Source organism: Thamnophis sirtalis, unplaced genomic scaffold (genome assembly GCF_051295495.1).
Source record: "Thamnophis sirtalis isolate CommonGarterSnake01/CBP01778 unplaced genomic scaffold, rThaSir2_p1.2 scaffold_3, whole genome shotgun sequence".
Lineage (NCBI taxonomy): Eukaryota > Metazoa > Chordata > Lepidosauria > Squamata > Natricidae > Thamnophis > Thamnophis sirtalis.
In genome coordinates, this window is record NW_028261383.1 from 142,954,875 (window position 1) to 142,981,630 (window position 26,756).

General features: G+C 40.4%; 2 protein-coding genes across 3 annotated transcripts in view; both read left to right on the forward strand.

Annotated features, from left to right (window-relative positions):
* Positions 1–12,830: 12,830 nt before the first annotated feature.
* On the forward strand, positions 12,831–22,554 carry DNAJC22 (DnaJ heat shock protein family (Hsp40) member C22). Its single transcript, XM_014063732.2, has 3 exons — positions 12,831–12,915; positions 19,090–19,998; positions 21,927–22,554. The coding sequence occupies exons 2-3, from the start codon at positions 19,177–19,179 to the stop codon at positions 22,104–22,106; spliced, it is 1,002 nt and encodes a 333-aa protein (XP_013919207.2). The 5' UTR covers positions 12,831–12,915; positions 19,090–19,176; the 3' UTR covers positions 22,107–22,554.
* Positions 22,555–25,459: 2,905 nt separating this feature from the next.
* Positions 25,460–26,756, forward strand: part of SPATS2 (spermatogenesis associated serine rich 2) — a 59,744-nt gene continuing 58,447 nt past the window's right edge. Inside the window, exon 1 of one of the 2 annotated variants that reach the window (XM_087710294.1) lies at positions 25,460–25,647. The gene's annotated coding sequence lies outside the window, so the exon portion shown is untranslated. The remainder of the gene's footprint in view (positions 25,648–26,756) is intronic. The other variant, XM_087710296.1, reaches the window with a different exon arrangement.

Here is a 26,756-nt window from a genome sequence, read left to right on the forward strand (position 1 = left end):
CTATGTAAGGCTGAATTTCGGTATATTCCAAACATTTGTGCTTCGGACTTCATCCGTTTCCGAAGAGCTCTGGCTATATTGTTTTTTGGACAGTTGCAGAAAAGGTGATGGTGTATGCTTGGAAGGATGTGCGCCGTGCTCTGGACTCTAAGGTTTGGCTTAATGAAACCTATCAACGCTCAGCCTTTGAACTGGCTCTTTATTGGCAGAGGGGCCAGATCGGATGATACGATTTCAAATGGTCTAGATTTAATGTGTTGTTTATACAATTGCTACTTTAGTGGTTCATACGGTTATTTTTTTTTTCCTATTGGCAAAATCTCTATTGGGATATTCTATGGCATTATTATAGGGGGTTTTGTTTGACTTTTTTCCCTTCTTTTTTTCTTTTTGCATTATTTAGTGTTTTTTTTTAAAGCATGTCATTGTTTTAAAGACATAGCTTAGAATGAAAAAGATTCATTTCTCCTCGTTGTTGCTTATATTGTTTATGAAGCTCAAGAAAAATTATGCTTAAAAATGGCTTCCTTCGGGTTGGTGATACAAAGAAAGGGGACAGGCGGGCAGAAAAACCAGGACATTTTGCTTGGTGTGGCAGGAGCAGTGATGCAATTTCGAGCAAACTGGAAGTCTGTTCTGGAGGCTTCAGGAAAGCTCATGAAGCCTCCGGAGGGCCTCCGGGGGGCGGGGGAGGCTCTTTTCACCCTCCCGAGACTCCTATAAAGCCTCTGGAGACTGGGGAGCAGGGCTGGGTTTCAACCGGTTCGCACCGGTCCCTGCGATCCGGTTGGTCACCGAACCCGGAAGTAAGTAACTTCCGGGAACGGCGAAGCCCCCCCCGCGCCCGCGCGCGCCCGCACACCCGCGCCCGCTCCTTACCCGTTTTTTTTAAATTTCGCGCTTTCCACGCATGCGCAGAACGCCTGCGCGATCCTCCAGGAGCAGCTGGAGCATCGCGCAGACGCTAATACGCATGCACGCGCTGCGTGCATGCACACGCGCGCCGCGTGCGCGCGCGAGGACGCCGCATGCGTGCACGCGCGCGCCGCGTGCGTGTGCGAGGACGCCGCCGGCCTCGTTCCAACCGATCCGGTTGGAACGGGGCGAGAAACCCACCCCTGCTGGGGAGGGCGAAAAATGGCTTTAAAAAAGGGTGAACTAAGCTGGCCAGCGTGCACATGCGTGCTGGCCAGCTGACAGGGCAGCGCCTCATGTGCCCTGATAAATGGCTCCGTGTGCCACCTGTGGCACGCATGCCATAGGTTCGCCATCACTGGTATATATTGTCCATGGAGCATTTTAAGCTCTTGGACAGGGAAATACAGAAGTTATCTTACTGTATCTCATTCTATTCATGTTCTAGATCAGTGCTGTCAAACTGGCGGCTTATGGGCTGGATACTTCATGTGCAGACTACGCCCACCCCAGCTCCACAAAGGGGAAAAACGTTGTGAGACATCATGTGATGGCAATGTGATGCGGTGAGTTTGACACCCGTGTTCTAGCTGATATACACAGTATCTCTATCCACTCGACATTTACAGTATGCTGTATATAGACCATACCTGCCTGTATTTAATTACTTTTTGCTTATTTTTGCTTATAGGCTTATATTCAGCCTTCTAAGTATGCTGCATGAACAAATGTGGACAAACATTGGTTTGTCTTTTATGCCCGTGTCTTTATATATTGCCTTTTCATGAATGTTTAATTGGCACGAAAGTACAATTTTATTTCATTTATTTAAGGATTTGTATGACTGCCCAACTCGCAAAAATGTGACCCTGGGCAGCGTGCAAACCATAAAACAAACCATAATGTCCAACAGAAAAATCCCCAGCAACAAATCACACAATTGGGGCATAACCTCATCTATGTGAACCGCTAGGATGAATCCACCTAACCTCGTGGCCCCAACACCTGAGGGAACATCCAAGTCTTCAAAGCCTTCTTGAAGGCTAACAGGGTCAGTGCCAGTCAAATCTCTTGTTCTCAACTGTGAGAATGAATAGACTGTAAGGCTCTATATCATTGCATGTTTATATGCTGCATGTTAATATTTAGAGATCTGGATGTATTTGCAGTCCTTTGACTGTGTTTTAAGAATAATGGGCAGGGAGTATGCTTTTAATAATAATATTTAGGCATAAGGCACACAATTAAAGGTTTATTGCTAAAAAAAAGGCTCATTACAGGATATATATCCCATTGAGTAACCTTGCAGGAGCTCGCAGCATAAAATAAAGAAAGTTTAGCTTCTTTAAATATAAAGGACAAAGGCAACCTTTCAAGCAACACTTCCCTCTTCTACTCCCAAGTCCTCCCCACTCCAAACCAGACTGACAGCTGGATCACCTGCCTGGATACCTGTCAGATATCTGTTTCTTGGTTGTGGAAAGGCAGCATCGTATTCCATGACAACGCACAAACAGGGAGTTGGAAGGAAAGGTTCCCATCTGCCCCAGTGGAGTGTCTGTATTGAAATGAGAGGCTGAGATGGAAGCACGCTAAGCCAAGCATCCTTATCTAATTGCTTTAAGAGGGCAAGGGGTGCCTGGGCTCGCCTTACTCAGCTGACAAGAAGATGGGCAGGAGTTGAGCATGAAGTGAGGCCGGTGATCAGATAATTCGAGGCATCAAGATGTGGAGTTCATTCTGAGCAAGTCGGAGCCCCACCAAGTTGGGGCTGCCTGCCCTTCGCAAATGTTGACGTCTCGTCATCCTCTCTCTCCTAATCCAGCCCCCAGCAGAAAAAGGCAAATCTGACAGTTTAAAGCCAGATCTTTTACAGAATCGATCAGAGTTGGAAGAGAAACCCCCCTCCCTCCTTCAACAATTGATCTTATCAAACTAGCAGGGCAGGAAATCTTTAGTGGATGTAAAAAAAAAAAAATCCACTGCATTGAGGTGTGACTTCATATGTGTTTGTGTTTTCAAAATCGCTGGTTGGGATGGGGGGCAGCAGCGGCTCAGCAGTATCTGTGACTTGGTCTCTCGGAGGCTGGAGAAATGAAACTGAGCAATGCCGAACATTAGCATTGTGACCCTTTAGAAAAGCTTTGAGCTACAAACCAAGAGCCAGGCCGGGTATCGCAGTGCTCAATTCCCCTCCTCTCCCCTCTCTGAGCGAAAGCCTGATTTTTTGAAGAGCTTTCATAGACTGTCTGCGCTTGGCTGGGTTCCACCCTTGGCTGCTTCCACAGGATCCCCCATGGGACAGCGCGGCTTGAAGCCAACCAAGGATTTGCGCTTTGTGCTGGACTGTTCTTGCTTCGAGGTCTCCCCTGGGACTTCCTGTCTGGAAAGAGACAAGTAGGAGTTGGAGCAGAGAAGCTCCAAAGCTAGGTGATAGTTACGGGGATGGTGGTGGGTTGGAGAGGTGGGGAAGATAGACAGCATCTCCTCTATAGATGCTGTTCTGGTTTCTTATAACCCCCTAGCCTTTTCTTATGAATATGTTTTCTTTGGATTTCTTATTATAGTCTTGTGATGAAAACCACCTTTCATTAAGGCTAAAAGAGCAGAGTTTTGGCTCGCTTTAAAAATGAAGATTTTGTGGAGTGGGCTTTTGACACAATAGACCTCATTTTGTCAGTTATGTTAAGCAGTTAACTAAATGGCTAGGTAAGGAAATTTTGCCTAAGCTCACAAAAACGTTGTCTGATTTTACAGCCAAAGTAAATCCTGGAGAGACACATTTAAGTTCATTTAAGAGTCCCAGAATATCTTGTGGTTCTACTACCCCATATAAATATCTGTACTGAAGTATCTTCTGGGTTAAGTTCAGCAAGTAGCAACCACCTTATCTTGGCTCGTGTTGAAAACAGCTAAGTAGGGACAAATGGTTACTATTTGAAAGAAAGAGCACCAAGATACCTCAAGACTATAGACTGGAAAGTAAAAAAAAATGGCAAAAATATGGCAGCTTGCTTCCATACTGCTGCCAAAAACCTACATTACACTATCCATGGACTCGCCAGTTTCTGTTTCTGACTCAAGGAAGAGTTGATTTTTTAAAACTTTGGAGCCATTTAGTGCTTTCTTCATGAAGCAGGGTGGTATTCTTCTGACTAATATGAAGGGAACAGGTTTCCCATCTCTCATGAGGGCAATTGAATGGATGTTCTGTTCTCCAGGGGACGTGGCATCGAGCAGTTAAGACGCTGGACTTGCCAACCAGAATTTTGGCAGTTTGAGACCCAAGTACCATATGATAGAGTGAGCTCCCATTCCTGCCCCAGCTCCTGCCAACCTAGCAGTTCAAGAGCATGCAAGAAGACAAATAGGTACCACTTTAGTGGGAACATAACAACGTTCCATGTGCCTTCAGCATATAGTCTTGCTGGCCATGTGACCACAGAATCATCTTCAGATCATGCTGACACCCTCGGCTAAGAAATAGAGATAAGCACCCAGCCCCTAGAATTAGACATAACTAGACAGGGGAAACGTACCTTTTTAAAATCATTTCTCCTAAGTTGTTCTACAGAAGTTCTAAATTGTTAAGAACTTAGTAGTTCTAAGCAGTTCTAAATGATGAGCTGCTTGTGAGGATGGGCTTTAGTCCTTTCTATCCTGCAGCCAGACAGCATGTGGAAGTATGATGTCTTTTTCATTATCAAATACTATACTGTCACCTCAAATGTTTAAGAATGACAGCTTGACTGGAGCTGCAGTTAAGAGCTATATTACAACAACCTATTGTTACGAGAATTAATTCTCCCTTTGTTCTGTGGGATTTACTCACTAACAAAGGTTTATAAAATTCTGGCTGTTCAAAGGGAGCATTGATATTTTTAGGCTGGCTTGTGGGCATGGCTTATGGCTAATTGCTGGATGATTATTTCCCCTCCCCCCTTTCAAACATATGAGTTAGATCATCCACAAATGTACTGTTTCTCATAGTAGCGTCTTCCAGAAGCTTGTAAATGAAGAACTTTACAACAAAAAGGACAGGACTGATCTTAGCATTCCCTTCCTTACACAAGGCCCTAGCCTTTCAAATTGCATTCAAAAAATGATCCTTGATTTTTCGCCTTAACGGAAAGCAGAATGCAGGATTACCGTACAATGTTTGTCAATACAACATATAATTGCACTATTTCATGCCATTCCAGCTGCCTTTTCAAGCCTCGCCTTAATCTTTGCCCTAGTCTTCCTTTCCCGAGTTATGGACAGAATTCAGATAGCCTGCTTTATTGCTCTCTTCTTAAACTTCACATCCCTGATGAGGGAGTTTTCAATGCATGAAGAGGCCAGGCCTGGATACGGCCTGGAGGTCTCAAATCCAGGTGACCTGTAAACAGATGATGACCACAAACATCTGAGTCAATCACAAGAGAAGCCCCTGCTAATCACTGAGGCTGATGCAGAGCCATTCTCTTGTGGGGATACAATGGCTACAAGAGGCACCACTTTTTCATTAAAATTCATCAGCCTGTTAAATATTTAGCACTCTTCCCTAATCTGTCCGACTCCGTTCCCACAAAGGAGCTCATCAACTATCTTTCACCATCATCCTTTAACCTGCTAGTTTTTGGTTAACTTCCATACTTGGGAATAAGATATGCAATATTTTTTTTTCTTCCTCCCCTCAAACTAATCAGTTAAAATCTGTTTCTTTCCCAGATGACCATTTCCCCATTTTTCAGTGACCTCATTGTGTCTGTGCATTCCCATCGCTTTTCTAATGGAGATCCGACACTGATGATTCTTGCCAGCAGAGTGGAATTGGGATTTTGAAGGATGTTCACAAGTAGCATAGTTTTGGTTCCTGGTCCTGTTGCTCAAAGTGCATGGGTTGAGAGGAGGTTTTTCTCACCTGTCACTGTTAAGCCATTGAATACAACTATCCAGTCATGTGATACCGTAGAATATACAAATGTTGCAAAAAAGAAATTCCTGGCTGGGTATTATTTATTTATGCACTTGATTTCTATAGCTGCCCATCTCAATCAATGACTCTGTGTGGCTTACAAAAGGAGCTGACAAAGCACAGTGAAGGCCCCAGATCAGGAGTAGACAACTATGGCCCCTTTACGAGCTGTGGATTTCAATTCCCAGAATTCCTGGGAACCCAGCTGGCTCAAGAATTCTGGATGTCTGCAGGTCATTAAGTCCACAGGTGTATGCCTCACATGTCTTCCTGTGCCCCCCCCCTCAAAAAAAAACCATCAGAACAGAGATCTATTTTATTGCTTTTGTTTACTTTCACCTATATAACCCACTTTCCTCTTAAAACCCAACATGGCGGCCACGAGATATGTACACCAGTTACTTAATTCTCATGACAAGCATCTTGTGAGATGACAGATAATTACTGGACATGGTCAGACGGTTGTCTCAGTGGCTGGATGGCCACTTGAACCTGGATCTGCCAAGATACCATAATCACTACAAGTAGTCCTTATCTTACAACCATTCATTTAGTGACCATTTGAAGTTACAATGGCACTGAAAAAAATAACTTATGACCATTTTTCACTCTTATGACCGCTGTAGCATTCCCCCCTGATCACGTGATCAAAATTCAGACACTTGGCAACTGACTTGTATTTATGACAGTTGCAGAGTCCTGGAGTCATGTGATCACCTTTTGTAGACCTTCTGACAAGCAAAGTCAATGGAGAAGCCAGATTCACCTTAACAACTGTGTAATTAACTTAACAACTACAATGATCCATTTGACAACTGGGGAAAGAAAGTTTGTAAAATGCGGCAAAACTCATTGAACAACTGTCTTGCTTAATAACAGAAATTTTGGGCTCAATTGGGGTCATAAGTAGAGGACTACCAATGCATCACACTGTTGCAAATGCCAGAATAAAATTCAGCTGCCTGTCAGTTGCTGGAGGTGAGGGCACACACCATTTTGTTCTCTGCACAAAATATCCAATTTATTTATCAATTTTGTTCAAAAATCCAAAAGAAAAGAAATTAGAAAGACAAAACAGAATTAATCAAAAATATTAAAGAATGTTGAGTTAAAAGGACAATAAACAAAAATGTGTATTATATCATTATACACTATTTTTCAAAAAAATATGCTAAGTCTGATTAAAAAACAAAAAGCTTAATTCCCAATTTTCTCAGTGCGTAAGAACAAAGTGGGGGATTATTTTGAAAACAGTTCAGATCAATATGCAGCTCGGCAAAACTGACTCAAATTATTTTGAGATTGTATTACCCAGGGGTCGTTTGATATGAAACAGTAGCAGCAATTGTAGCCTATTCCAGATCAAAAACTACACTTTTGAGCAGGAGGAGGACCAATTTCTGTTTATATCTGCTAATCTTTGGCAAACTAAAAACCAGTTTACCGTCTCATGCTTCAGAGCACACCAGTAATTCCTAACCTTTGGGATAATAGCATGGATAGCCGTTTTCTTGTTTTCTTTTTTTTTTTTAATGAAATATTAAAGACTCCCAATACATTTCCAAAGTTGATGCAAAATTCTCCCAATTTGCGTAGGTCAGGAAGCAGGTGGCTGAGTCAACAACATGGAAGGAGATTGGGTTGATTAATTATGAATTAGGACAAATTGGCAGCCTGCTACTCAGTAATCTATGTAAATAAGGATGATAATACTATGAGTGCTTGTGCAAATAGAAACTTGCTAAGGAGCAATGGGCAAACCCAGCTCCCCGTGGTGGTTGGGGGGAGAAGGCTTTGTTCTGCTATTAATTTTTATAGGGTGACAGAATGAAATTTACATGGACAATGAGATGCCTATCACAGGGGCTACCTTATTAAAACTACGCTTGGTCAATGGAAGGAGAGGAATAACAAACAGCAGAAGGTAGAAGATGGATACACTGAATTCTAGGAAGATTGTTCCCTTCACCTCTGCCTATATGTCCACCTAAGTATAAGCTTGGCTCAATTGCATCTTGCTTTCTAATCTCTTTTTGTACGTAGTGTGGTGGGAGGAAAAGTAAAGGTGTCTTAAATTCAAATATCCAATTTGTTTTAGTCATCTTGTCCTCTGTAACTTTATAAAAATTGGAATTAATAAGGGTTACAATGAATGGCATTGTACGAGAGGTAACTGAAGTGGCAGTTTTAAAAGTTAAGTTCATCAACAGATATGGCACTTATCAACAGCAGGTATGGTTTTTGAATGAGACCTGCATTTTGTTAAAACACAAGCATGCACATGGACACAAAACTAAGATTCCCCCCCCCATCCCAGTCACAAAAGAGATAGGAGAGAATCATCATCATCATGATATATCAACAGAAACAAACAATGTATGTACTCTATGACCTAGGTGGTAAGTATTTTGATATAGGAAAGTTCCCATTGTTACACAATTATGTTCATACATTTCTAGTGAGTGAGCCTACTTTAAAAAGTCCTAATTACCAACGGAAGGCAGTCTCCAGTAAGATAGCATCATGGCTGGTCAGGAAATTGGAAAGCCCCAAACTCATCTCACCATTTGACTGTGGAGTTCACTGGATGACCTTGAGCAATTCTTCCCCTATTTCAACCAAACCCTTCTTGTACGCTGACTTAAACTCAGAGATGAAATGCATAAGATAATAAACTTGGTCAATGGAAGGAGAGGAAAACAAACAGCAGAAGGTAAAAGATGGATACACTCAACTGGTTATTGTGTTAAATTTATATTTACTGACAAAGAAATAAAGGGAGACTTTGTCGGTAAATATAAATTTAACACAACAATAAAGGTAAAGGTAAAGGTTCCCTTCGCACATATGTGCTAATCATTCCCAACTCTAGGGGGCGGAGCTCATCTCCGTTTCAAAGCCGAAGAGCCAGCACTGTCCAAAGACGTCTCCACGATCATGTGGCTGACGTGACTAAACGCCCAAGGCACACGGAACGCTGTTACCTTCCCACCAAAGGTGGTCCCTATTTTTTCTACTTGCATTTTTACATGCTTTCAAACTGCTACATTGGCAGAAGCTGGGACAAGTCACAGGAGCTCACTCCATTTTGTCACAAAAGCAACTGCCTGCGAAGGCTCCTGGATTGGGGCTGAAAGGTGAAAGCAAAAGTACTATGCTCCCTCCTATATTTGGGTAGACAAGGTGGCCTTGATTTAAAAAAAAAAACATTTATTCAACTGGTTAGTTGAGACCTGCTGCTGTTATTTTGGTTGCAAGCAGTTAAAGCCGCTGTACCTCCGGCAACTTAACATGTACTTGAATCGCATAATATCTCAAAAAAAAAAAAAAAAAAATCAAGCTACCTCCAACTCCCCACCATATCTTTCCCCAACAGAAGATTAGCAAGGAAGCAGCTTTCATTGTGATGCTGCTACCGCCACCTGGTGTTTTGATGCTGTTTTTAGGAGAGCCAGGATTTGTATTGGCTTGAACCGAAACAAAGCAAAATTCAGGTTGCTTCAGCTATCATGTTTTATTCCATCACAACAGACCATCACCAGGCTCCAGAATAACAAGCAATGCTTCAGATTTGAATGTTCAGGTAGTCCTCGGTTTATAGCTGTTTGTTTAGTGACTGCTAAACCGCACTGAACCAAGTGACTTATGACCAGTTTTGCAGCATCCCCATGGTCAGGTGATCAAAATTTGGGCATTTGGCAACTGGCATGTATTTGTGGTGTCCCAGGGTTATGCGATCACCATTTGTGACCTTCCCAACCAGCTTCTGACAAGCAAAGTCAATGTGGAAGCCAGATTCACTTAACAATGGCATGATTCGCTTAACAACTGCAGTGATTCGCTTAACAACTGTGGCAAAAAGGTCGTAAAATGGGGCAAAACTCACTTAACTGTCTTGCTTGGCAATGGTAACTTGGGGCTCAATTCTGGTCGTAAGTTGAGGATTACCTGTATTGAATACTCCATCAAGATGGAGCTAAAGTGGCTGGGGCTTAGCTCTGGGACATTAGTTCTGGGTGAAATCTATGGAACTCTAGTAAGAAACAAGAGCACTATTGGATTACATTGAAGGTTCTTTGGCTTGGATATCCTGCTTCTCCCTTTATGGCTAAGCAGCATTAGGTTCAGATGCTGGTCTCTGGTAATGGAGACTTCATATCTCTCTCTGCGCTGTTTGGGTCACATCCTGAGGCTTAAAAGAGGGAATAAGGAATCTTTCTTTTGCCTGAAGGTCCTGTTTCTTTCCGAATGGGGTAAGGAAACGTGGCAATGATGGCAAGGCTAGAGTTGGCAACACACACACGCACACACACACATCCTACACATTACACAATCACAGACATGCAATCTTCTGAACAGGTTAGCAGACTCCAATAAAACTGTCCACCTTCCTCAATGCCCCTTATGTCAGCCAAGTCTTGGTAAGCCAAAAGGAAGGACTTGCAGACTGGCTCCACGCTGTGAGCCCAACCCTATCTTGTACAAAATTGGGGAGTCAACAAATCTGCTTTCATCCGAGATAACCACATGCCAGTTCCTGCAGTTGTTCTGCCTAGAGATTCTCCTGCTTGTATGCTACCATTCCTTTGGTTAATATACTGTAGCCTCTCAATAATGTCTTTAGAATAGGCGACTTGTTCAACCAAAGTTTGCAGGGTGTTCTGATCAAGGCTCCAGCTTTGCATGGGAAAGCCTTGTGGCATGCATAAACAAAACTGAACCAGGGGTGAAATCCTCCCGTTTCGGCCCAGTTCAGTTGAACCGGTAGAGACGATTGTCATTGGTTCTGCGAACCGGTAATTTAAAAAAAGCTTCCAAGGATCATGCAGATCAGCTGTGAGCCGCACGATTGTTGGAAGCTCCCCCCCTCTTTTTTAAAAGCATTTTTTCCTGTCTATTCGCCTGAACCAGCAGGAAAAAAATGCTTTAAAAAGTGGGGGGGGAAAAGTTGGCCACGCCCACCCAGTCATATGACACTCCCCAAGCCACACCCACAAAACTGGTGGCAAAAAAATTTAGATTTCACCACTGAACTGAACTACTGTTAAAATTTGCTCCCTCTCTCTCTGGACAAGTTGACAGGATTTTCTTCAGTTGCTGCTAAAAACTGAATACTGATCTCAAATACTGTAAACGTGGAACAAGAAATGAGAATGATTGCCTGAAAAAATGAAAGCCAGATCTCAGAATTTGTATAAAACTAAGCAAACTCTACAAAAATACATTTTTATACTTTTTTATGCTTCTTCCCAGGGGAAAGTTCTTGGTTTTTTAAGAATTGCAAGGATCTGCCAATATTGTATTTGCTATGCAGATGAATATTTAATTATTAATAGTAAACAGCATATTTACTTTTACCCAATGAAAACATTAGTTTTATTTATGAGTTGAGGTTGTCACACTAGTTAATCTTATTTCAGGCTTTAAGTTATCTCAAATTTTGATCTGGGCAACCTTTGCACCAAGAAGTTATATATGGACAGGAATTAAGAAGCTAATCATGAGTCCTGCCTTGGTATTAGTGGTCCCTAGTTCTTCTGTGGTAGGGATTAAGTTGAGAGAAGAAGTTGAAAGGTTATTTAAATACCTGTCTTTTACTCCTTGTGTTAATTTCCATCCTTAGGTACTTTGCTTGTTTTCTTTTTTTAACAATGCAATTGTTCTTAATGTGTGTGTCAATATACTAGATTTCACCATCATAAATCTTTCAGCTATAGATTTATTCCTGTTATTGGGGTGTGTATGTGTGTATCAAGGATCTAGCCTAAATTCTTTGTATTGTCAATTTCTGGAGGTCTGTGATCAAACAAGGCAACTCGGTAATGATGAGTTTAGGCAAATATTGCTGGTTGACCAAATTATCTGTCATGAGGTGAGTGTAAGCCTCTGGGGGGACTTCCCATTCACTTGAAGCAACAGCCAATGTTTCAGCAAACAGAGGAGCCCACCTTGGTCAAATATCAGGGGTGTTCCCTTTATTAGATTAACTCAAGTCCACAGAACAATATGTAAGTTTTTGAGTTCATATGGACCAGCCCACCTCACAGGGTTGTTGTTTTGGGGAAAGTGGGAGAAAGAAGGAGCATTAGATGTTTGCACCCTTGAAGTTTTTTTGTAAAAAATAATAAAGGCAGGATATAAACAAATAAAGAAACCAGGTGTTGGGTACTTATGACCAGGGGCCACATGTGATCTCCAAGCTTCTACAGCAGGTGTGTCCAACTCTGGACAGCTAGCCCCACAAAAAATAAAAATAAAGGATTTTTATCTATACACATTAACTATAGTATATATGCTATGCAGCCCAAGACAATTCCTCTTCATTCAGAGAGCTGAGGCAAGCCAAAATTTTGGACATGGCTGCTTTACAGTAAGATCACATTTTTTATTAGTATAATGTTTCATATTGGAAATATATACTTGAATGACTCTTTTTAATTTGTTAGATTTATATCACACTTTTCCTGCAGGAAAAGGCAGCTTATGTGGGGCTCCTCCTTCATTTTATCCCTGTAAGAGCAATACTCCGAGGAAGATGTGACACACCCAAAATTACTCAGTTGCCACCTATGGCCGAGGATCAGCTTGAATCTGGATCTCCCCCAGTCTCAGATTAATACCTGTAACTGCTACATCACATTGGATAAATTAAAAAATCGTAAACATAACCTATCTCCCTCTTAATTCGATTGATATAAATGAACTCTGAAAAGTATAGGTAAAACATAATGTGGACCAAGCTCCAGACTCCGGTGCTTAATTCTTCACCCTGATCTGGTAAAGATTTTCTGCAGAGCCACCTCTCTCTCTCTCTCTCTCTCTCCCCTCTCTCTCGTGTTATCTGTAACACAGAGTGTGCTCTGCTGCCCTTTGACCATTCCTCCTCCTTTCCTGACTTACGTCCTATGTGTGCAGTGCTCTGCCGTACCTCCTCCCCCAGAAGGGAGACAAAGTCTGTTAGCCTTGTGAGGTCAAAGGCTTCCTGAGGCATTAGAGTTGCCTGCGTTTTTCTGATGTTCCCTCTGACAATGAGCTGAAAGGTAGGTGATTATGATTCTGGAAAGTGGTTCACTCTGCCTTTGATCAAATCAAACATTTGCATCCTCTCTCACCCCGAACCATCCACTCTTACTTGGAAGGATCTTCAGGGTGCTTAGCAGGAGTCTTTCCTAGTCCTCCTCAAACATGCTTTTGCTTGAAAACGAACTTTTGCTTGAGAAGCAGATACTCTGCCACCGAAATGCTTGGCGGGATTCAATCAGTGAAAGTTTTGGCAGGCTATGGAAGCAATGTTCTGATTAGGAAATGATTGATCTTTTAGATTATAAATTGTTAAAAAAGCCCCAATGGCTCCCTGGATTAGTTATCAGGAAAATCAAGCTGGCGCTAGGTTCTCCTGCACAGTAATGCAGATACCTAGACCTGGGAGGAAAAGGTAGGCAGCCACTAGCAGGGAGGGTGTGGTTCGACAGCAGGAAGAAATCATGACTTACAGTCCAGACACTTGGCTAGCTTTGCGCTGCAGATAACTGCTATATTTTTTTAATTAAATTTTTGTTTTTATTACACAGACAACACATACACACAACAATAAAAAACAAAACAAAAAAGAAAACAAAGAAAAAAGCATCATCACATACAGCATGTCGTTTGGTTACAGGTGTTTTAACATCCATATTCTCGAATAACATTTACCATCACAGATTTTTCATCTAGTATAACTAAATACCTCACTTTCATTGTACAGTATATGTTCAATTACGATTAGTATTTTTTCCCAATAAATCATAATTCCCTTACATTCTTGATTGTCTATTTGATAACAGTATACCTTTATATAATCCCCATGTGAAAGGGGAAAAAAAGAATATATTTTTTTACCAACCATTTATATTTATATATCATTATTTTCAATTATGCATAGTTCCACCAATCAACTATCAGGTATGCTTATGTTCATTGCTATCCTTGTACCTCATACATTCAAATAGAAATCTTATTCCTTCATTTTTCAACAAAATATTCTAAATAGTCGCTACATATATTTATATACCAATTTTTAATTATTCACTTATTAAAATTATTTATCAACAAGATATCATTGTAATATGTTCTTAAGGTTATACATTATATCACCAATCCTCTATCAAGTGTACATAAAATCATTATTATCCTTATCCTTTTTAAAGCAAAAAATTCTAAAGTATTCAATTCACAGAGGTATCAGTTTTTCATTGTATCATTGTTAATCTATTTCACAGCATAATTGTGTTATCATTTAACTCCTTCAGTTAAAACATGAGTAAAACATTTTTCATTTCCAAGTTTTTCCCCCCAGCCACTGATAAAACAAGTCCCATATCTTATAAAATTGCTGGTCCTCTTTTCTCTAATTTCAAGTTTCAATTTACTCATTTCAGCACAGTCCATTATTTTTCAAATATCTTCTTCCTTTTTTGGTATTGTTTCATTTTTCCAGTTTTTTGCAAATACTATTCTGGCTGCTGTTAACACGTTTACAATAACATATTTTAAGTCTTTATTATAGATTTCTGGTATGATTCCCAATAAAAAGGCCTCTGGTTTAAAGTCTATTTGTTTGTGTATCTTTTTCTCCAACCACATGTGGATTTTAGTCCAATATCTTTTAGCTTCAATGCAAGTCCACCACATGTGGTAATATGAGCCCGGTATCTGATGACATTTCCAACACTTTTCTGATTTATTCTTGGACATTCTTGCAATTCTCATTGGGGGTAGATGCCACCTGTAAAACATCTTATACAAATTTTCTCTATATGCAGTAGACATTGTCATTTTATAGTTTTGAGACCACAGTTTCTGCCATTTCTCTAAGTCAATCCCATACCTTATTTCCCCCCCCCCCCAAGCTATCATCATTTCTTTAACTTGTTCTTCTTGTAATTTAACCTCCAATAAGTATCCGTATAGTTTTTAAATTACTTTTTCATCAGTACCTGTTAAGATTTTGTCTCAGTCATTTTATTGTAAAAACCTTTGGATTTTCTATCTTCATCAGATCTAGATTGTATCTGTACATATGAATACCAATTCATTTCTATCCCTTCTTGTTTCAACTCTTGGATAGATTTGAGTTCACCCTCTGCATTCAATATTTCAACATATCTAACTGTTTGTTCCTTTTTATATATTATTGGATATGAAAATGCTTCAATCGTTGATATCCAGACTGGAATTTTTAAGTAGTGTAATCTTTTAACCTTTTCCCAGTTTAATAACAAAGCCTCCCTTATATAATGTCTTCTGAAATAGCCATGTGCTTTAGTTCCCTTATACCATAGAAAAGCATGCCATCCCAACATAAGTCATGACCTTCTACATTCAATAGTCTAGAATTTTTTAGTGTTATCCACTCCTTAATCCACATCAAGTTTGTTGCTTGGTAGTATAACTCCCAATCAGGTAAGACCAATCCTCCTCTAATTCTAGCATCTTGTAACAGTTTAAGTTTTATTCTAGCTTTTTTCCCTTGCCAAGTAAATGTCAAAACTATTTTATTTAGGTCTTGAAAAAAATCCTTACCCAATTTAATTGGGATTGTCTGGAACAGGTATAAAATTCTAGGTAGAATGTTCATTTTAATTGTAGAAATTCTTCCCATCATTGATAACTGTAAATTTTCCCATTTCATCAAGTCAGTCGCAATTTGTTGTTTTAATCTAGTATAATTGTCCTCTTTGAGAGTACTGCATCTAGGTGATAGGTATATCCCCAAATATTTAACCTTGCTTGTAATTTGAATCTGCAAAGCTTCTGACAACCCTTCCTTTTGTCTTGCTGGTATATTTTTTCTCATAATCTTAGTTTTGTCTTTGTTTATTTTCAAGCCTGCTACTTTTCCATATTCCTTTACTCTTTCTAGCAGTTTGGGTGCTGTTTCTAGTGGATCTTCAAGGATAAAAACTAAATCATCTGCAAACGCTTGTAGCTTCTATTCTTCTTTTTTGATTTTCATTCCTCTTATTTCTTCTTCTCTGATCTTTCTGTTTAAAACTTCTAATGTTAAGACAAAGAGTAACGGTGATAATGGGCAACCTTATCTCGTACCTCTCTTTATTTCAATAGGATCTGTCAATTCTACATTTACCATTATCTTTGCTGTTTGTTTATAATATATCATTCGTATAGTTTGAATAAATTTCTTACCAAAGTTCATCTGCTCCAGTTGTAGAAACATAAATTGCCAATTCACATTGTCAAAGGCTTCTGTGCATCAAGAAACATCAAAGCCATTTGTTTTTCGGAGTGGGCCTCATAGTATTCCAAAATTTCAAAATCATTCTCATATTGTCTTTGATTTGTCTCTTAGGTAAAAAACCATTTTGGTCTGAGTGGATGAAGCTATTTAAATATTTTTTAAGTCTCTCTGCTAGTATAGATGCAAATAGCTTATAATCTGAATTTAATAAAGAAATTGGTCTATAGTTCTTAGTTTGTATCAAATCGGTCTCCTCCTTGGGTAGCAATGCGATGTATGCTTCTGACCATAACTTCGGTATTCTACTCTCAGACATCACTTCATTCATGACTTGTAAGAGTGGGAGAGTTAAGATTTCTTCAAATATTCTGTAGAATTCCACAGGTAGTCCATCCGGACCTAGGGCTTTTCCGTTATTTTGTTTTTTAAGTGCTTCCATTAGCTCCATCATTGTTATTTTACTTTCTAGCATTGTTGTAGTTTCATCTGATATCTGGGGGAGATTGGCATCCTGTAAATATTTTTTGACTCCTCCCTCCTCCACCTTCTCTTGTTCGTAGAGCTTAGCATAGTAATCTTGTATAATTTTTTTCTCAGTATTTCCATACTGAATTTGTCCTTGTTCATCTCTTAATTGAAATATTTTCGTTTCTCTTTTTTCAGCTTATATGCCAACCATCTACCTGGTTTATTTGCATTTTCAAAGTAATTCTGTTTGGCACCTCTAATTTTTTGTGCCAGTTCTTCCTTTTCCAATAGATCCATTTTATGTTTAATTATATCCATTTTTATCTTAACATCTTTTTTGTGGCAATCTCTGTAATTCTCTTTCAAGTATTTTGTAATCATTATCAAAAGCTTTATGCCTTTGTCTTTTCTTTAAGTTTTTCTTCCTTGTATAGTCTATTATCAGACCTCTAGTAACAGCCTTCATTGTATCCCAAAGATTCTGCATTGATGTATCTTCTTTCCTATTTTCTTTAAAGAAAAGGGCTAATTCTTTTTCCCTTTTTTGTACAAAATCTTTTTCTTTCAATATGGTATTATTTAATGTCCATCTAGATCTTGCCCTTTGGCCTTTCCATCTAATTGAGATTGGGTTGTGATCCGCCCAAGTGCTTGCTCCAATCTCAATTTCTTGTATGTTGCAGATCAATTCTGCTGAGGCCCATATCATATCAATTCTAGAGAATGATGAATGTCTATTTGAATAGAAAGTATATTGTTCTTTTTTGGCATTTCTTTCTCCCCATATATCTTTTAAATTTATTTCATCTATCATCCTAAAGAAAGATTTCGGCAGCAATTTTCTATTTAGCTTTTTTGTTATGTATGTTTTATAGTCCATATTCTGGTTCACAATGCCATTAAAATCTCCCATCATACAAATATCAACATAGTCTAAGTCCAAAATTCTTTTGTGTAGTTTTTTATAAAATTCATCTTGTTTTTCATTGGGGGCATAGATTCCAATTAGAAGTGGTTTTTTTTGATATCCATAATTTCCACCATCAAAATTCTTCCCTCTTCATCTGCATAAATTAATTTTGCTGGAATATTGTCTTTAATATAGAAGATCACTCCTCTTTTCTTGCAGTTCGCCAATGTTGAAAACATTTTCCCAAGCTTTGGTTGAGTTAGTAGATGTTCATATCTCTTTTGGATATGTACTTCTTGTAGGAAAATTATGTCAAGTTTTAACTTCTCTAATTTATGAAATGTTTTCTTTCTTTTAGTTGCTGAATTAAGTCCATTGATATTAATTTTTCTTTCTTCCATGTTTATACTTTATATACAGGATTTATAGCTCTAGTAGATCTGGGTTCTCGTTTTTCTCTGTAGCTTACACCCCCCACTGCACCTTCTTGTTTCTCAATTCCACCTACAGCTCCTTCTACTTTTTCAGTCTCAGTTGTAGGTGCCTCCAGTAGTTGTGCCACCAAATCATCTTTCCCAATTTTCTCAGCCATTTCTCTAAAATATTCTGCATAGAAAGCTTCTGCCTTATCAATTGTATTTATCCTGTGCCTTTGTCCTTGCCATGTACATAGTAGACCTTTCGGTATGAGCCATCTGTAATTAACACCTTTTTTAATCAGAACTTTAGTCAAAAATTGGTATTCTCTTCTCCTCTCTCTCACCTCTCTCGTAATTTGTTTGAGAACTACAATCTTCTTGCCTTTGTGTTCTAATTTTCTATCTCTCATTTTCTGTAGAATTTGTAATTTGATTGTTTTCTTAGTAAATCTTACATGAACTTTCCTTGGAAGAGCATTTCTCATTGCATATCTTGTATGTACTTGGAAGTCTTCGCCTATTCCATCTATCATCTTCTCTTGGGGTATCTCTAATACGTTTATCAGGATCTTGGATATTATCTGTACCAAGTTCTCTCCTTTTTCTTCTATGTTTTGAAATCTTAAGAAAAAATCAGACCTATCCATCTTTCATCTTAGTATTCCACTACTCTCCCTTTCCACATCGCTCAGTCTACTACCTAAATTCTGAGTTTTCTTTTCTCCTTCTTGGATTTTACCTTCAATTTTTTGAATCCTGTCTTCATATTTCATCATCCAATTGTGCATATTTTCCATTTTTCCTTCCATTTTATCAATTTTGTACTATGCTTTGATTTTGTTCTTCTATTATCTCCATTCTTTTTTCCATACTCTCAGACTTCTTTACAATGGTGTCTAACTTATCATCCCTACGATCAAGTCCTACTTGCATTTTCTTTATCGCTTGCATGATTGTCTCAAAGTTTGCTCCTTTCTCTTTTTCTTGCTGAAGCATTGACTGTATTGACCTCTGACCTCCTGCCGGTGAGGAGGCAGGGGTTGTTGTTGTAGAGCCAACAGGAGTTACTTTTCTACTCATGCTCAACAATTTTTGAAGGTGTGAGGTTATAAATGCAATGAAAAAAGGACATAAGAAAAAAATATTTTATTATTTCTCTCTCTCTCTCTCTCCACAGAGCTATTATTTGGCATCCAGGAGGGATGGAGTATAGAAAACAGCATTGCCTGCAGTGATATGTCCGGTGGTGCTCTGGCCAAATGAGATGGCCAAACGTCTTGTGGTGGCTATTGCTCTCTGGGCTGTGGGGGGCCTTGCTGGGCTTCACCATCTCTACCTGGGCCGAGATAACCATGCCTTACTCTGGATGCTGACTTTGGGTGGATTTGGCATAGGGTGGCTTTGGGAGCTGTGGCTGCTCCCTGGTTGGGTAGCACAGGCAAATGGTACTCCAGACCTGCCCAGCGGTCAACCCCCACCTTTGAACCCTGTGCGTTTTCTTGGCCAAGCTTTAGTGGGCATCTATTTTGGGGTAGTGGCTTTGATTGGTCTCTCTACTCTGCCAGGTTTTTACCTTCTGGCCCTCCCTCTGGCTGTGGGTCTTGGAGTTCATTTGGTGTCTGAAGTGGGCAATCAAGCCTCCAATCTCCAAGCAACCTTAATGGCTGCCTTCATAACTGCACCAATCTTCTATGGCCACCCTCTGGGGATCTTGCCCATTACTCTCACCACTAGCGTGACAGCCCAGAACTACCGATCCTATAAAACCAGCAATCGCACCAAGAAGAAGCTTAGCCTCCGACTTTACCGACTAGGCCTGGCCTATCTGACATTCACAACGCCACTGGCCTACTCTGCCTTCAGCAACACAGCAGCCACGGCCAACTACATAGCCAGCATGATTGGAGCAGCTCTGGATTATGTCAGTGTCTTTCCATCATTGAGTGGAACATTGGAATCAGTGCTGCTTCTTCCCTACCGTGCCGGGAAAATGCTGGGTTTAAGTGGTGGCTATTTCCAGGAATGGGAGAACATTTTAAAATTTGTACAGTCTTTCCAGAATGAAAGACGTCAGATGGCGTATCAGGTACAGTGGACTCTTACAATTTTTCAGCTTTTGGAAACAGTTAAGTTTCAAGTTCCCTACAACTTATCCCACAGTAATAGGGTCCTCTTCAACTCTGAGGGAAGAATGTTCCAGAGGGCAGGGGCTACAACAGAGAAAGTAACGTGTCATGGTCCCTGCCAGTTGACATTCCTTAGCTGATGAGACTCGTAGCATATCCAGCATCATTTGCTACCTGTGCAGCCACGTTTTGCTTTATAAGCTGAAGCTTGTAAATGCTTTTTAAGGACAGTCGCATGCAGAGTGCATTGTAGAGATCCAATGTTATATTATCAAATATAGAAAATAAGCCTCTGCATGTCATGACACAATCTTTCCTTACATTCTGGATTAGCACAGGATCATCTGCAGAAAAGATTAAACAAAAAAGTCAAGCTAATGGTCAATTCTACACAATAGAAGCCCTGTCCCCTTTGTATATACATCATAAGTGTTTATAAGCTTTGATTGCACATTTGTGGCCTCCCTATTGTTTGCCCCTTCCCAGTCATCCTTGATTCAGGTTGTCATATTTTTGCCTGTCTCTGTGTGCCTTCAAGTCAGTTTTTGATTCCCGGTGACTACTTGGACTAGTCCCTGCAGTTTTCTAGACAAGATCTTTCAGACGTGGTTTGCCATTGCTTTCTTCCTAGGGCTGAAAGAAAATAACTGGCCCAAGATCACCAAACTAGCTTTGCATCTAAGGCAGGAATTAAAACTCACAGCCTCCCAGTTTCTAGCTGATGACTTAACTAGTACATCAAACTGTCTTTGGTCCTCAGACAGACTAAAATATTCACTTCAAGCCTTGCATATCAAACAACTTGCCTTGCATGTATTAAACAACTGCAATTTGTATTAATAGTAAAATGGCATTAAAGGAAGCTCAAATAATAGTACTGTACCGTGTGCAAGATAAAACAACAAAATGTAAGTCATGTTAAATATAATTAGAAACAGTATGTGAAAAATTCTTATTCTATTTAGTAATAATAATAAAGACCTAGCCAATAATTTTGCACTTATATTCATTTACCAATTTTAAATGCTACTTGTGAAAAGAATATCTGAAACCGGACCTTTCTGGTTGTAAGGAAAATAGTCAAAGGGCAAAGAAGTAAACTTTAAGTTATATGTCACACATATTTGCTCCATTATTGACTATTTCTTCCATTTACAGCATATTTCCCTGACATCTAAGAATTAAAATTCCCATAATTCTTAGTATAGCCCTTGGTTAGAATCTATAGTCTTAGACTTAGCATAAGAAGACCATATTGATTTTAGTGGAATTTTCTGAGATTATTGAAACATTACAGCAGAATATGCCATATTTAAAGGCTGGAAATTGTATATTATCATTTTGCAATCTGAAAGTTTTACCCAAAATGCACGACCAAAGATAATAACAAAGCTCTTCAGCTTTGATGTCTTTGGGTGTAGAAAGAAAGAAAAGACAACTGTGTTTTGCAGAATTGCAAGAAAGAAAGTACCTTCATGCTTAGCTTTCCAAAGCTCTGCAAAAATCTACTATTGGTTCAAACTCTACAAAAATCATCCTTCATTGGATTTTTGGCTTTTATAGATTTTCCAATAAGTTGTAACAGCAAGTCCAAGAAAATTATTCTTTGTTTCTCCACCTCCATTCCATCACTGACAAATGACTAGTTTATTTCTTTCTTAGATGTTATCCTGTCTTTATTACTTTATAAGAAACTCAGGAAAACAAACATGCTCCTTCATCCTCTTCCTTCTTTTACATAACAACCCTGTCAGGTGGGTTGGGTTGAGAGACAATGACTGGCCCAAAATCACCCAGCCAACTAATTAGCAATTAGATAATTGGTAATTAAAATATTCATGAACTCATAGCTTTGATAGGATGCCGATACTCTTTTTTCTTCTTCTAGATCTTAGGTATCTCTAATGATGCCACTCCAGAAGAAATTACCAAAAGCTACCGGGAGTTGGTGAAGCTTTGGCATCCTGATCATAATCGACATCAAATAGCAGAAGCTGAAAGACGTTTTATTGAAGTGCAAGCTGCCTACGAATTCCTCATGCAGGCAAAGAAGCCAAAATCTGCATGATTGCATTTAAGATGGCACAGAAATTCTATTAGCATCAAACAGCTGGAGATTAAACTATTATTATTAAAGTCATAGTTCTCAAAATAACATGGACCAAGTTATAAATGTGTTAACTTTCTATGTACTTTAAATTTGTTAGAAATTACAAATAAAACTGTTTTATGATCTTTCATTAAATGTTTTGTTATAGTTCCAGGACTTTTTGGATAAATTGGGGAGTGGGATTTCTTATTGTACTGCAGTTTCACTAGGCTTTTTATGAGATACTGTCAGTATCTTTTCAGGTTGCCGATCCTCTGATATAAAGAGGGAATTAGTTCCATCAATTTTTCTGGTTTCTGTCCCTGAAATATATGTTCAGTATATTAAAAAGGTATCTTATTTATCAAATAAATCCTACCACGTTGACAATAAGATGTACCTCATCCTTTCTAACTTCAGGGAAACTAAAACAAGAATTGTACAGAGTCACCTTGTAGGGGAGATAGGCGGCACATAAATTTAATAAATAAGTAAAAATCTCTAATTTTCTTTGTATTTTATTATTGGTTTATATTTCTGATTAACTTTAATTATAGTGATTGGTTATGACACTGATTTAACTGTAGTTTTAAGCTACCTTGAAAACTTTTACACTATAGACATACATTTCTTAAATTATAAAAATCAAGAAAGGAGTTAGCCCAAGGTAGTAGTTTACAGTAATATACCACCTCATGCTGTGCATACATCAATAATTACATTATAGGTTTCCTTCAACTTATTACATTCTTTCTAAATACTCCTTTTCATAGTTTTAATTGTCCCAATATTCTTTTTGATAGAGCAATAACATTAAACCTTCCCACAATAACACTTAATTATCCTCAATATGAGTAAACAGCAAACTATCATTAGTTTTCTTATGACATAGCATTTGAAAAAGTACTTTCCATTTACACTGCAATTTGTATTGCTAATTTTTCTTGAGTGCTTGGGTGGCTGTAGTTGGTAAAACATATTCCTATATTTTTTATTTATTATATTTTATTATCTTTTACTGGAAACACAGCATGAATTATTGGTTTGAAATGCATACATGTTCATCTGGGCCCAGCAGGTGACACTATTGAGCTATTAATGGAAAATGAACAAGACTTGATTTTAAAACAAAACCAGGGAAGGAAAAATTATATTCTTTTTTATTACATTTGTTTGTCACACATCTCACTGTGAAATGATTCTGGGTGGCTGCGAGGCCATATTAAACAGAAACTAAGGGCAAAAGACAACAAGATGCTGGAAATGAATTAGCATTTTTATAGCAATGTCATTTAAGAGACATTTAAGATTTTCAATCTGGATGTAGTTTTGGGAAAAAAAAATTATCTACAGAAGTAGCAGCATGCCCTAAATATTATGGCTGGGAAGACAATGCATCTCCATCCATATCTAGAAGTCATCTTGAGGCCTGAAGGCAAGTGATGCTTTGCCTAAAAGATAAGATTTGGGAGAATTTAAATCAGACAAATCCAGTGTGAACTGGAATTCATTATAGTTACCACAGTGGAATCCTGCATAGAAGGAGACTTGGGAATGTGTGATTGTCTAATCAAGGTACAAACCTTCTGAGACTGATTTCATCCTACACTAATGTGGCCTGTTTAGTTTTGTTTACGTGTAAACATTTATGTTTTTGAGAAATTGCGTACATTCAGCCAACCATGGCCCCGTGTGACCTCGGCAACTTGCAGGTTTCTTTTCTTAAAAAGCATTAGCATGAAAGAGCCTACATGCAGACAAAACACTGGCCCATACCGTGTGGCTAAATTGAAGGCAATCATGAAGAATTGATGTGCTGGATGAAGTCAGAAAATTGGGTCCAGAAGCTGTAAGGCAAGAGCTGTGGTGGCACAGTAGTTAAAATGCAGTACTGCTGGCTACTTCTGCTGACTGATGGCTGCCAGCTGTTTGAATCTCACCAGGATCAAGGTTGACTCAGCCTTCCATCCTTCTGAGATTGGTAAAATGAGGATCCAGATTGTTGGAGGCAATCGGCTGACTCTGTAAATTGCTTGGGGGGGGGGGGGGCTTTAAAGCACTATAAAGCGGTATATAAGTAAGTCTAATAAGTCTAAATGCTATTGTTACACATAGCCTCAGCAGGTCAAGTCACCCAGAGGTAATATTCAATGGGTTCTGACCATTTCTGAAACAGGTGGCAGAAATTTTGAGTAGTTCAGAAAACCAGTAAATACCACCTTTCACTGGCCCCGCCCCCATCTATTCTCTGCCTCCCAAGTCCCAGCTGATCAGGAGGAAATGGGGATTTAACAGCACCCTTCCCCTAGAGCAGGGAGGGAATGGGGATTTTACATCATTCTTCCCCTGCAGCAAGGAGGGAATGGAGATTTTACAGCATCCTTCCCCTGGAGCGGGGAGCGAAAGGGGATTTTACAGCATCCTTCCCCTGGAGCTGGGAGGGAATGGGGATTTTGCAGCAACCTTCCCCTGGAGTGGGGAGGGAATGGGGATTTTGAAGCAACCTTCCCCTGGAGCTGGGAGGGAATGGGATTTTGCAGCATCCTTCCCCTGGAGTGGGGAGGGAATGGGGATTTTGCACCAACCTTCCCCTGGAGCCGGGAGGGAATGGGAATTTTACAGCATCCTTCCCCTGCGACGCCCACCAAACCATCCAACGCCCACAGAACCGGTATTAAAAATTTTTGAATCCCACCACTGATGTACTCATGCCAACATCTGCAGCGAAAGATGTTCTGAATCTTTCACATAAAACAGTGCAGACGCACAATGAATACATGGGCATACACGAAGCTTTAAAAAAAAGTATGCGTGGCGTGCAAGGGATTGGACGGAGGCGTCCTATGGGTCCAGCAAAGCTCTGGAGCCACTCAAATGAATGAATCTGAGCGACCGCCGTCAAAGGATCCCCCTTTCGGCCGTTGCCAAAGCGAAGGCGCATCCCCACCCCGCGTTTCAGGATTCTCAGCAGGAATAGGAAAGAACGACGAGGGACATTATTGGGTCAGCCGGAGCTCCTCGCGCCCCTCCGCACGCCCGGATTGGGTCTCCTTCCACGGCTTTGGCAATTGGTCTAGGGCAGGTTAACCATCCGTCCGCAACAACCTCTTTCGCGGTCGCTGATTGGGCCTCTCTAACGCCGAATCCGATTGGACAACGGGCGAATTGCTTCGATGGCTAGAGCGGTTCCGTTGTCCTCGAGCCGAACTCAGTTCTTTGGATCTCGGGGGAGGCGAGGGAGGGAGAAGAGAAAGGAGGGAAAAGGTGGGAGCGGAGAGGGTTCTCCGTTGCTCCTATTGGCCGGCGCTCCGCCGAAGAGAAACGCCTTTCTCATTGGCTGAAGGGAAGAGGGCGCCTGTGTCCTGTTGGTTGTGGGGCTCGCGCAGCCTTAGACGATTTCGCTCGCTTCTCCCTTACGGGTGGGCGGGGCTCCACTTTCCCCGGCGCTTGGCGGCGACGGCGGCCTGAGGTGAGGAGGGGAACTGTGTAGCGGTTTGGATGGATGAGGTTTTCCGCCGAGGTGGGTAAGACGCATGTGGGAACGTGTGGGAACAAGGTGAAGAGCCGGGGAGGTTGGGCGTCTTGGGGGGGGGGGCGGGCACAAAAGCATGTGGGAAAGGAGCTCGGAGGAAAGAGCCTGGAAGGAAAGGATTCGCGGCAGGGACAGGCAGGCAACCTAGGGAATGGCCCCGTATTGGGGGAACAAGGGGGTGGGCTCTCAGAGGCAAGGCCATGGAGGGGCGGCGGGCTGGAGAGCGCAGAGGCGATGTGGCGGTGGAGGAAGGAGGGGTTTTTCATATGTGGCAGGGCAGCAGGACTGAAGCTCAGCCCGGAGCCTTGGAAGGCTTCCCTCAACTCCCCATGGCAGAGGAACGATATCCGTATCCCACGAAAAATAGGGGGGGAGGGGGAACCCTCTCGGAAAAGTAGAAGACCCCTTGGCTTTTGGGGGGGGAGAGAGACTCGGGTCCTTTACTGATAAGGACACCCCCTTTCCCAGGACAAGTCACAAAGGACCGTTTACCCCAAAAAAAGGCTGCAGGGCAAAACTGCTCCGATTCAGGAGAACCGTTCTTCAAACAACCTGGTAAACGCCTTAAAAAAGGGAGGCAAGAAAGTCCTGAACTTGCCCCAAGAGAGAATCTCTTCGGGATTTGTTTTCCAGACCGAATGAGAGTCTCTGCATTGTTCCCACATGCCCTAAACCTTTTAATTCCACTGTCATACAAACAAACACGCACACACACAGCACCAAAGGGAGAGCGGATGGAAGGAGGAATGAGGCAAAATAACAATGGGGATGATGAGAACTCACAGTGGTTTAGAAAATGCAAGTCGTGGCTCTGTCTTAGCAGTACTGTAAACCTTGGCTATATAGTATTTGCATCTGAACTGCAGCATTTTGGTATTTGAAAAAATGTTCTCAATGGGGGACGGCAGTAGCTAAAGAGTGCAAAAGTGAAATAAGTTACTGCTGAAGTGAATTATAGTTGTTGGTATTCTTAAGTGACAATACACTGATGCCTGTTTGCAATGGAAAGGTGAAACAGAGAAGCTTGTATGTCTATGGAGATTCTCCATCATCCAGGTCATGGTTGTCCCAAAGGTGGTTTTTCCAAAAAGCAGCTG